The sequence below is a fragment of the Anomaloglossus baeobatrachus genome, chromosome 3 (genome assembly GCF_048569485.1).
Source record: "Anomaloglossus baeobatrachus isolate aAnoBae1 chromosome 3, aAnoBae1.hap1, whole genome shotgun sequence".
In the NCBI taxonomy this organism is placed as follows: Eukaryota; Metazoa; Chordata; class Amphibia; order Anura; family Aromobatidae; genus Anomaloglossus; species Anomaloglossus baeobatrachus.
In genome coordinates this window covers 455171105-455183796 of record NC_134355.1, presented here as the reverse complement: position 1 = coordinate 455183796, position 12692 = coordinate 455171105, and the positions used below count along the sequence as shown (strand labels likewise).

The 12692-nt window shown below is 42.4% G+C and overlaps 1 protein-coding gene across 1 annotated transcript in view; it reads left to right on the top strand.

Moving 5' to 3' along the window:
- The window catches only part of LOC142296638 (putative cation-transporting ATPase 13A4), a 523287-nt gene that overhangs the window by 145273 nt on the left and 365322 nt on the right, over positions 1 to 12692 (top strand). The window contains exons 7-8 of the mRNA XM_075340491.1: positions 2852 to 2986; positions 3075 to 3147. Of these exons, the coding sequence (XP_075196606.1) occupies positions 2852 to 2986; positions 3075 to 3147 (208 nt within the window). The remainder of the gene's footprint in view (positions 1 to 2851; positions 2987 to 3074; positions 3148 to 12692) is intronic.

Here is a 12692-nt window from a genome sequence, read left to right as displayed (position 1 = left end):
ATCGCATTGCTGTTGCATTGCACACGGATCAACACTCTGACAGTGCTCATGCTACTTTCTAGCATGAGACTAGTCTGATTTTACACTCGCAAGTGTGATTCCAGCCTAATGTTTGTTTAAGCAGCAAGCCACAGGCAGAATTTATCATTGTTCGGCCTGTAATATCATGCACGGCAGTCTGGCATACCTCCTCTTCTGATTGACACCTGACTGTAAATGTATAGTCTCTATAGAGATCTTGGTGTGGGTGGGACAGCTCTATCAGCTCTGCTACATGTCTAAATGTAAAAATTCTGATTGTGTCAGAACGGCTGCACCCAGTCATACAAGGAATACATTGTTGGATTCAGGATCTCTTTGTCTACATCATGCTGCTCTCAGATAAGGTATCAATAATCTGGTGACATATTCCCTTTAATATACACCTCAATTATAGTTGTCCAAAAGCAATCTTTTTTTTTCAACTTCAATTTCCAAAAAAAGTATGCTGTGTAAAATGTAAAGAAAACAAGAATGCAATCATTTGGAAATCTCTTATAACTACTGATGGACATTCCTCCGTGCAGCCAGTGCAACTGCACAGGGACCTAGAGGGAGGGGGGGGGCTACAGGGAACTGGCAGCTTCAATACTAACAGGAAAAGCGGGGGTCCGAATAGCTGAACACATGCGATTATGCTAATCTGACACGGGTCCCTTCCTTCACCTGTTAGGGGCTGCAGGAGGGAGAATTCAAATCTGCAAAATCTGAGTCCAGCCATACCTGATCATTTAATGTCACATTCCCTGGTGATTTTCTTTACAATGGTTGCGACATCACAGCCCAGGTGCCCCATGTCACCACTGCAGACAATCATGAGCTTCAGACATCTCCAGACAATGTACATAGATGCATTGGAGACAGCGCTGAAGCTGCAGCAGATAGAAGGGCGGCAGGTCTGTGCTGTGGTATATTCAGATGGTAAATATGGAGCTTATTTATTGTTTAGATTTGGTTGTTGTGTCCTAAACTAGTAATAAACTGTGCAATCTATGTTTACATAATTATATTGTGGTATAAAGGGGGGGGGGCAGAAAGATTTCTTGCACAGGGGCCCCCTGCGATCTGTGTCCGCCCCTGCTTATAGCCAAATTTTATTCACAGCAGAACATAAAACACAGATGAAAAGTTAAAAGATAGGCTTGTTTCTCACTTGCGTCGTGTGAAATCCGCTGGGTTCATTGCTGCGTCGTTTTGACGCATCCGTTATTTTTAAGGTGCAAACTGAAGCAACGGATCCATTATTTCACAGGAATCCGTTAGCGGTTTCCTGTGAAAAAAACAGACGCGTTGCATCCGTTGTATCCATTATGCGTCTGTTAAACGGCATCCGTTAGATCCGGTTTTTTTTGTTTGTCTTTTTTCCTTCTTCTTTGGGACAGCCCAATTAGAACCATAACAAACCCTACCCCCATTACCAATCAGTAGCCACACCCTAAACCCACCTCCCATTACCAAACAATAGCCCTACCCTACCCACCTTCCATTAACAAACAATAGACCCACCTCCCATTATACAACAATAGACCCACCTTCCATTACCAAACAATAGCCCCACCTCCCATTACCAAACAATAGCCCCACCATAACCCACCTCCCATTATTAAACAATAGCCCCACTCTAACCCAACTCAACTCCATTAATCCAATTTCCAGTCAATATCACCAATTTGAATGTTTTTTCCAACACACAAAAATAGCCAAAAATCATTGTTGAAAAAAGCAACAAAAGGCAAAACAAAATTATCTAAATACATACACTAAAAAGGCGGTAAACTACTCAACAAACCAATAATTGGGTACGTTTTTCTTATTTTTTTTTTGTTTTAAATTTTTTTGGGTACAGAAAGGAGCATAAGCTCTTTATTTAACATTCAAAAATAATATCAACGGTGAAACCCCCCCCTCCAAAAAAAAAAAAATAAAAAAAAAGGAGAGGCAAACAAAATATGGGGACTATGGGTCGCTGATTTTTCTCACCTCTGCAATTGTCCTCCAGTTCTCCCAGATATTTTCTCCTGGTCTGATTTCTTCAGAGTTGGTCTTCAGGGATTCACAGCAGATCTGTGTCCAAAGGCATTGCTTGCTGCTTTGAATTAGGGCTCTTATATAGCTTTCCAGATAAGGAACCTTGACATAGTGATTGGTCTTTAGTCTGGGCATGCTCAGTAGAAAATAGCGGAATCCAGCAGCGGATTCCGTTGTTAAGCACTTAGCAACGGAATCCGCTACCATAGGAAACCATTATAAATTTTAACGGAAGCAATGGAATCCGTTGGTCGGCGTCATTTTGATGCAAGCATTTAACGTTACATTCAGCGTTGCTTCTGCTCGGCGGAAGCAACGGAGCGTCGGCCAACGGAAGCAACGCAGGTACTTTTGGCACAATCCGTCATCAGTGCAAGTTTATGGGAACGTTAACGGATTCCGCTGTTTCCCAATACAGCGGATTGCGCCAAAAACAAATAACGCAAGTGTGAAAGTACCCTTAGACACTTTTATATTTAATTAAAAAAAGGCTTAAACAAGAAGTGGTTCTAATGAAAAAAACAGAAGATTCAATTTTCATCTGAGTCACATGATTGTGCATAAAAAGAGCACAAGCAACTTTGAGTGATATTAACACATATTAGAGTCCATGAGGTTGCACAACTTAATAGATCATTTCCCAATTGTCCACAAATTTTCGTTGTTTTGTTGTTTTTTTTTTGTACAGTGTAGACTGGGGTTATAGGAGGACAAGAGGAAATGATTCTGTTACAATTGTTAAAGCTGTGCATATGTGAAATATTTATTTTCTTCTACTTTACAGGTCTTTAATCCATTTTATGTGTTCCAAGCCTATACATTATGTACATGGATAGCTACAGCATACTACGAATATAGCTTTGCTATTTTATTCATGACGATTTTGTCTATTTCTGCAACGGTATATAATTTAAGAAAGGTATGTGTGCATGTGTTTATAGAGAACAGTATTAGATTCCATTTTCCTTAACAAAAAATAAATGCAGAACATTATTTTTTCATTTTAGCAATCAGTCAAACTGCACAGAATGTCAGCATCCTACAACAGCATTTTGGTTTCAGTGCTTCATAAAAACGGAGGTAACAGTTGCCGAAAAGATTACTTTACTGTAAAATGTATCTATTTAGTAGTATGAATGTTAGTTGTGTTCTATCCTGTTTTTCATTTATCGTTTTACAGATGTACATTACAGCAAATATGCAAAAGTATAAATATGTGAAAGAGACTACCTTCTGGTACAAAATGACAAAAATATCTTATACGTTAATTAAGCGGTCCTACTTTAAATTACATTTTTAGGAAAGTTGTTTAAAGATGTGGGGAAAGTGCTGTCATTATTGTGATCTTACTACAGTAAAATTTACTTACTATGTTAGAAAAAAGATGTTTTTCCGTAATATATAAATTTGTCTAATACCAGGTAATGAAAACATAATAAAAGTATTTACGACTCATTTCAAATCACCAGTCATTCGAGTGATCTCCACCAGTCCTGCAGTTGGTCACGTGCTGTGTATCATTTACATTGCTTTTGTGGCTGATCATTTGGTTCACTGGTGATGATTGCATGTGATTGCTGAGGCTAATAATTGCCTGTCGTGGTCACACAAATGATATATGACTAGTGATAATCAAATCTTTCAGAGTTCCATTTCACCAGATTTGTTTGTTTTTTTTATGTTGGATTTGCATATTTCCCAGAGGACCATTGCAAGGGTGGCACGGTGGCTCAGTGGTTAGCACTGCAGCCTTGCAGCGCTGGGGTCCTGGGTTCAAATCCCACCAATGACACCATCTGCAAGGAGTTTGTATGTTCTCCCCGTGTTTGCGTGGGTTTCCTCCGGGTACTCCGGTTTCCTCCCACACTCCAAAGACATACAGATAGGGACTCTAGATTGTGAGCCCCAATGGGGACAGTGTTGCAAATGTATGTAAAGCGCTGTGGAATTAATAGCGCTATATAAATGAATAAAATTATTATTATATTATTATAATTATAAGTCTTCTCACCATTGGCATGCTGGAATGGTGTGTCTACTGTAACGGGGGTACTCACTCAGCTCGCGTCTCAGTTGCATTGACGTAGGTACAGGAGGTACTTTGAATAAAACATCCAGGCGGCTTTATTAACAGCTCATAAAGCATGCCATCAGAACAGAAAATAAACGGCAGTTCAAGGCAGGAATACAATATACACGTTCCCAAAAATGGCAATTCAGTGTCAGTCCAGTGTCCCAGTGTCCCAGTACACAGACTTTTCACAAGAGAACTTCTCACCTCTGCACACTGACCCTGGTCAGTATATCGAACCCCCACTCATGGGTTCATTCCCAGAGGTTTCACAACACCTGCCCACACAGACCATGTGCCAAATAGACTCACACCAGTTTAAAACATGTGGTCTGTCAGCCACATGTCAAACACTTCCATGGGCGGAGGTGTGTGGATAGCCAGACCCACCCATCTCTCCGGCAATCCGTAAGACCTGTCCCAGAAATGCCCTAAAAAGCCTTGTAGCACTACAAGTGCTACAGCAGATATCCAGTCTTACACCATTTTCATGAAACACACTCTGCACCATGTTACACTACTTTCTCACTGAAGAGGCAATTTGCATATTTCCCAGAGGAGCATTGCAGCTATAAGTGAAATCACTACTGGCATGCTGGAATGGTGTGTCAGTCTCCTCAAGGAGATTAGCTTTTCCTTTAGACTTTCGTAATCAATGCATGCAGATTCCTGATCTTGATGATGGCCATTGTATTCTTGTGGCAACAACACTGTCTCTCTAGGTCCTATCAACTTTGGATGCTAACATGATGTCCAAACCATGGGAAAGCAAGAATCAGGGTTGTAGTCCTGGAGTCATTATTAGAGTTGAGCGCGGTTCGAGGTTCGAGGTTCTCCAGTTCTAGGCTCGAGTGATTTTGGGGTTGTTCGAGATCGAACTAGAACTCGAGCTTTTTGCAAAAGCTCGATAGTTCTAGATACGTTCGAGAACGGTTCTAGCAGCAAAAAGCAGGGCTTTTTACAGCTACAGTGTGCAGGAGCCATCGCTGGCAGCTTGCCAGAAGCTGGTAACCAAGATAAACATCGGGTATCCAAGCAAAGCGCTTTGGTTAGTAACCCGATGTTTATCCTAGTTACGTGCAGGAAGCCCACACTTCCCCGCTCAGCTCGCTCCGCCCCCTCCTGCCCGCGGCATGTACACATACACACACACTCACACACACACACACACACACACACACACACACACACACACATGGTCCCGCTCGGCTTACCTGCGGTGATGAAGTCCCGCCATCCCGACCTCAGCGCTGTCACTGTCCTCCATGGCCGCCGCTTGTCACATCACCTTCTCTCGCTTCCGACCCGAGACTGACTTGCGGTGACGTCACGGGCCTCTCGCGATGCTTGGCTGTGAAGGCGGTGGTCATTGAACTCAGTGACAGGGGCTGTCAGTGTGCTGGAGATCAGCGCAGGTAATGTACCTCGCTGACAGCAGCACTTGTCATGCCCTGCAGTGACCTGGGCTGACCCATTGATGTTAGCTCAGGTCACTGCACTGCTCTCCCAGCCAATGGGGAACATCCTGCTCTTCATTGACTGGGACAGTGTGGATCGTCATGGCAACCCCTTGGATTACACCAGACTTGGATTTGTTTTTCATTCTAATAAATTGGTTAAAGAGGGAATGTATTGGGGAGTGTTTTTTCAAATAAAAATGTGTTTGTCGTCTATTTTTTTTTATTACTGACTGGGTTGGTGATGTCGGGTATCTGGATGTCGGGTATCTGATAGACGCCTGACCTCACAAACCCCAGCGCTTGATGCCAGGTGACATTACACATCTGGTATTAACCCCATATATTACCCCGTTTGCCACCGCACCAGGGCGCGGGATGAGCTGGGGCGAAGCACCAGGATTGGCGCATCTAATGGATGCGCCACTTCTGGGGCGGCTGCGGCCTGCTATTTTTAGGCTGGGGAGAGTCCAATAACCATGGACCTCCCTAGTCTGAGAATATCAGGCCCCAGCTGTCTGCTTTACCTTGGCTGGTGATCCAATTTTGGGGGACCCCTACATGTTTTTTTTTTTAATTATTTATTTAATTTAAAATAACAGCGTGGGGTGCCCTCAGTTTTGGATTACCAGCCAAGGTGAAGTTGCCAGCTGTGGTCTGCAGGCTGCAGCCGTCTGCTTTACCCTAGCTGGCTACAAAACTAGGGGGAACCCTACGTCATTTTTTTTTTCATTTTTTTGGCTAAATACAAAGCTAAGCACCCCTTAGTGCCACATGAAAGGCACCAAAGGGTGCTCCACTTTTTCTCCACTTTTCTCCACTTTTTCTCCACTTTTTCTACATTTTTTTCTCCACTTTTTCTCCACTTTTTCTACATTTTTTTCTCCATTTTTTCTACACTTTTTCTCCACTTTTTCTCCATTTTTTTTTCCACTTTTTCTCCATTTTTTCTCCACTCTTTCTCCACTTTTTCTCCACTCTTTCTCCACTCTTTCTCCACTCTTTCTCCACTCTTTCTCCACTTTTTCTCCACTTTTTCTCCACTTTTTCTCCACTTTTTCTCCATTTTTTCTCCACATTTTTCTCCACATTTTTCTCCACTTTTTCTCCACTCTTTCTCCACTCTTTCTCCACTCTTTCTCCACTTTTTCTCCACTTTTTCTCCATTTTTTCTCCACTTTTTCTCCATTTTTTCTCCACTTTTTCTCCACTTTTTCTCCACTTTTTCTCCACTTTTTCTCCACTTTTTCTCCATTTTTTTCTCCACTTTTTCTCCATTTTTTTCTCCACTTTTTCTCCACTTTTTCTCCACTTTTTCTCCACTTTTTCTCCACTTTTTCTCCACTTTTTCTCCACATTTTTCTCCACTTTTTCTCCACTTTTTCTCCACTTTTTCTCCATTTTTTTCTCCACTTTTTCTCCACTTTTTCTACACTTTTTCTCCATTTTTTCTCCACTCTTTCTCCACTTTTTCTCCATTTTTTTCTCCACTCTTTCTCCACTTTTTCTCCACTTTTTCTCCACTTTTCTCCACTTTTTCTCCACATTTTTCTCCACTTTTTCTCCACTTTTTCTCCACTTTTTCTCCACTTTTTCTCCACTTTTTCTCCATTTTTTTCTCCACTTTTTCTCCACTTTTTCTCCACTTTTTCTCCACTTTTTCTCCACTTTTTCTCCACTTTTTCTCCACTTTTTCTCCACTTTTTCTCCATTTTTTCTCCACTCTTTCTCAACTTTTTCTCCACTCTTTCTCCACTTTTTCTCCACTTTTTCTCCACTTTTTCTCCACTTTTTCTCCACTCTTTCTCCACTCTTTCTCCACTTTTTCTCCACTTTTTCTCCACTTTTTCTCCACATTTTTCTCCACTTTTTCTCCACTTTTTCTCCACTTTTTCTCCATTTTTTCTCCACTTTTTCTCCACTTTTTCTCCACTTTTTCTCCACTTTTTCTCCACTTTTTCTCCACTTTTTCTCCATTTTTTTCTCCACTTTTTCTCCATTTTTTCTCCACTCTTTCTCCACTCTTTCTCCACTTTTTCTCCACTTTTTCTCCACTTTTTCTCCACATTTTTCTCCACTTTTTCTCCACTTTTTCTCCACTTTTTTCTCCACTTTTTTCTCCACTTTTTCTCCACTTTTTCTCCACTTTTTCTCCACTTTTTCTCCACTTTTTCTCCATTTTTTCTCCATTTTTTCTCCACTTTTTCTCCATTTTTTTCTCCACTTTTTCTCCACTTTTTCTCCACTCTTTCTCCACTTTTTCTCCACTTTTTCTCCATTTTTTCTCCACTTTTTCTCCACTTTTTCTCCACATTTTTCTCCACTTTTTCTCCACTTTTTCTCCACTTTTTCTCCACTTTTTCTCCATTTTTTTCTCCACTTTTTCTCCACTTTTTCTCCACTTTTTCTCCACTTTTTCTCCACTTTTTCTCCACTTTTTCTCCATTTTTTTCTCCACTTTTTCTCCATTTTTTCTCCACTCTTTCTCCACTCTTTCTCCACTTTTTCTCCACTTTTTCTCCACTTTTTCTCCACATTTTTCTCCACTTTTTCTCCACTTTTTCTCCACTTTTTTCTCCACTTTTTCTCCACTTTTTCTCCACTTTTTCTCCACTTTTTCTCCATTTTTTCTCCACTTTTTCTCCACTTTTTCTCCATTTTTTTCTCCACTTTTTCTCCACTTTTTCTCCACTTTTTCTCCACTTTTTCTCCATTTTTTTCTCCATTTTTTTCTCCACTTTTTCTCCACTTTTTCTCCACTTTTTCTCCACTTTTTCTCCATTTTTTTCTCCACTTTTTCTCCACTTTTTCTCCACTTTTTCTCCATTTTTTTCTCCACTTTTTCTCCACTTTTTCTCCATTTTTTCTCCATTTTTTCTCCACTTTTTCTCCACTTTTTCTCCACTTTTTCCTCCACTTTTTCTCCACTTTTTCTCCACTTTTTCTCCACTTTTTCTCCGTTCTTTTTCTATGGTCGGTCTACCGATTAGCTCTGCCATGCATACTGTAGCTCTACACCTACTGCACATGTTACTTTATGATTGACATCTCTTTCGTACCAGAGCTGTCTAAGTCTACTCTGACCCCATATTTGTCATTACTATATTGTCCTTGTACTGTATTATGACATTTGTATCATGTGTTTCATTTCTTGCTGTGTTGCAATTTTTTTGCTGCATCCCAATTGTACCTCTACATTGTTCGAGTTTATGTTATTGTTCTCTCACTCTTATGTGATACTGATTATTGTCATTTTTCATGATTACATGCAGATAAGTCCAATCTGACGAAGGCTCAGGCCGAAACGTCATTTGTAACTTGTTTTGGACAAAAACATATATGCTTATGAAAAAAAAATTTTTCTTAATACGGACCAATAAAGAGTGATTTTGCATTACTATCCGTTGTGACTTACTGACTTAGTCTGGGAGATTTAGAGTGCCGTGGTTACTCACTAATTTTATCTATTATTACCTCTGAGCACCTATATACCAGTGAGCAGAGCTTCCTCTACAGTAGTTCTCCTGATTAGGCATGCCCTTACCTCATGAGCAGGGCATTGCAGCTTTGGTAGCAACCATTACGACATGGACTCTGCTGCTGTGGACCCGAGAAGAGTGAGTGCAGATTCATTGCACCCACACTCCTCACATGAAGGGTCCGCACTCCTAGAAAATGGGGGATACGTTCCCTGAGTGTCTCCCCCCCATATTCTAGATGGTCCAGAGTCGTCGTGGGACCCCTTTATTTTTTTTCTTACAATAAATTGGTGAAAGAGGAAATGTTTTGGGGACTGTTTTTTCAAATAAATTTCTTTTGTCGATCTTTTTTTTTTGTTCGTACTGACAGTTTATGATGTTGAGTATCTAATAGACGCCATGACATCACAAACTGCTGGGCTTGATCTCAGGTTACTTTACAGCTAGTATCAACCCGATTTATTACCCCGTTTGCCACTGCACCAGGGCACGGGATGAGCTGGGGTGAAGCGCCAGGATTGGCGCATCTAGTGGATGCGCCACGTCTGGGGTGCCTGCGGCCTGCTATTTTTAGGCTGTGAAGGCCCAATAACTATGGACCTTCCCACCCTGAGAATACCAGACCACAGCTGTCCGCTTTACCTTGGCTGGTGATCCAATTTGGGGGGGACTCTACTTTTATTGTGTAATTATTAATATTTATAAAATAATTATAAAAAAGAGCCTGAGGGGACCTCCACATTGGATCCCCAACCACGGTAAAGCTGCCAGCTGTGGTTTTCAGGCTACAGCCGTCTGCTTTACCCTAGCTGGCTATCAAAAATGGGGGGACCCAACGTCATTTTTTTTTAACTATTTTTTAAATAGAAAAAATTAATGGGCTTCCCTGCATTTTGATTGCCAACCAAGGTAACGGCAGGCAGATGGGGGTGGTAACCCATAGCTGTCTGCTTTATCTGTGCTGAGAATCAAAAATACCGCGGAGCGCTACGTCATTTTTTTAAAGATTTATTTTTACAGCACTGTGATGTCCAGCAATCAAAATACAGGGAAGCCCATTTTATTTTTAGTTATTTAAATAAATAATTAAAAAAAATATATATGGGCTCCCGCTGCATTTTTTGTATTGCTAGCTAAGGGTAATCCAAGCAGCTACTGGCTGCTAACCCCCACTGCTTGGTGTTACCTTCACTGGCAATGGAAAATCCAGGGAAGCATTTTTTATTTTTTTTGCCAAAAAACTACAAAAAAAGGACGTGAGCTTCGCCATATTTTTGTATGCTAGCCAGGTATAGCAGGCAGGTGCTGGAAGAGTTGGATACAGCGCCAGAAGATGGCGCTTCTATGAAAATGCCATTTTCTGAGGCGGCTGCAGACTGCAATTCACAGCAGTGGGGCCCAGAAAGCTCAGGCCAACCTGTGCTGCGGATTCCAATCCCCAGCTGCCTAGTTGTACCTGGCTGGACACAAAAATGGGGTGAAGCCTCCGTCATTTGTTTTCTAATTATTTCATGAAATTCATGAAATAATAAAAAAAGGGCTTCCCTTTATTTTTGGCTCCCAGCCGGGTACAAATAGGCAACTGGGGTTGGGGGCAGCCGTACCTGCCTGCTGTACCTGGCTAGCATACAAAAATATGGCGAAGCCCACATAATTTTTTCAGGGGGCAAAAAACTTCTGCATACAGTCCTGGATGGAGTATGCTGAGCCTTGTAGTTCTGCAGCTGCTGTCTGTCTGTATGGAGAAGAGCAGACAGCAGCTGCAGAACTACAAGGCTCAGCATACTCCATCCAGGACTGTATGCAGAATTTTTTTGCCCACCAAAAAAATGACGTGGGCTTCGCCATATTTTTGTATGCTAGCCAGGTACAGCCGGCAGCCACGGGCTGCCTCCAACCCCCAGTTGCCTATTTGTACCCGGCTGGGAACCAAAAATATAGGGAAGCCCGTTTTTTTTTAATTATTTCACTTATTTCATGAAATAATTAAAAAACAAATGACGTGGGCTTCGCCCCATTTTTGTGTCCAGCCGGGTACAACTAGGCAGCTGGGGATTGGAATCCGCAGCACAGGTTAGCCCGAGGTTTCTGGGCGCCTCTGCTGCGGATTTCAGTCCGCAGCCGTCCCAGAAAATGGTGCTCTCATAGAAGCGCCATCATCTGGCGCTGTATCCAACTCTTCCAACAGCCCTGGAGCCGGGTGGCTTGTTGGGTAATCATGAGTTAATACTGGCTTTGTTTTACTAGCCAGTATTAAGCCAGAGATTCTTAATGTCAGGCACGTTTGACCCGGCCATTAAGAATCTCCAGTAAAGGGTTAAAAAAAACACCACATAGAGAAAAAATACTTTAATAGAAATAAATACACAGACACATTAGAGACTCCATCTTTATTACCCCCTGTCAGCCCTCCACGATCCTGCTCTTCTGTCTTCTTTCTTTCTAGTGTAGTAGTAGTGACGATTGTAGTGAGGATGAGGTTCCCCAGCTCATCACTTGATGAGCTGGGGAACCTCATCCTCACTACAATCCTCACTAGTGTAGTAGTAGTGACGATTGTAGTGAGGATGAGGTTCACCAGCTCATCACTTGGGGCTGGGGAACCTCATCCTCACTACAATCCTCACTAGTGTAGTAGTAGTGACGATTGTAGTGAGGATGAGGTTCACCAGCTCATCACTTGGGGCTGGGGAACCTCATCCTCACTACAATCCTCACTAGTGTAGTAGTAGTGACGATTGTAGTGAGGATGAGGTTCACCAGCTCATCACTTGGGGCTGGGGAACCTCACCCTCACTACAATCCTTACTACAATCGGGAAGCAGCGTGCAGCCTTCACTCCGTGAGTGATCAGTGCTGGCTGTCAGCGGTAACAGCGGTAACGCTGACAGACGCGTTACCATAGCAACGGTGCTCTCGGAGCCGCGGTTAGCAGTGACGTCACCGCTAACTGCGTTGCTATGGCAACGGTGATCTCTGTTAATGACCGGCTGTGTCAGCCGGTCCCTAACGGAACGGGGAGTCGACCGTGTGCTAGAGAATGTCGCCGGTACACGGCGATACACATATGTGCACCGTGTACCGGAGAGATGCACTCGCAGGTCCTACATGACGCGTCATAGTCATGTGACCAGTCTGTAGCCAATGAGATAATAGCCACGTGACTGGTCACATGGCTATTTTGACGTCACGATAGGTCCTGCATCTCTGCTGGCAGTGCCGTCACCGGGAGGATTCAGCGATCATCGGATGGAATAGCGGCAGGAGACAGAGTGCAGAAGGGATCGCGAGGACCGGTAAGTGTTATGGCAATGTTTATTAACTGTTTGCGTACATTTATAATGCATTTTTATGTGTTTGTGATTGCCTCCCATTATAGCCTATAGGTTCGAGTTTGGTTCGTCGAACGTTCGACGAACCGAACTCGAACGGGACCCCCGTTCGGCGAACCGACCTCGAGCCGAACCGCGACCGGTTCGCTCATCTCTAGTCATTATCCTCTCCATCCATATGATAAGGTGTGCGACTAAAAAGCTGTTTGATTATTTTAATCTAATTTCCATATACTTTGCTGTGTGGAAAACAAAAAAAATATTGAAAAACTCCTGAATGTTAGAA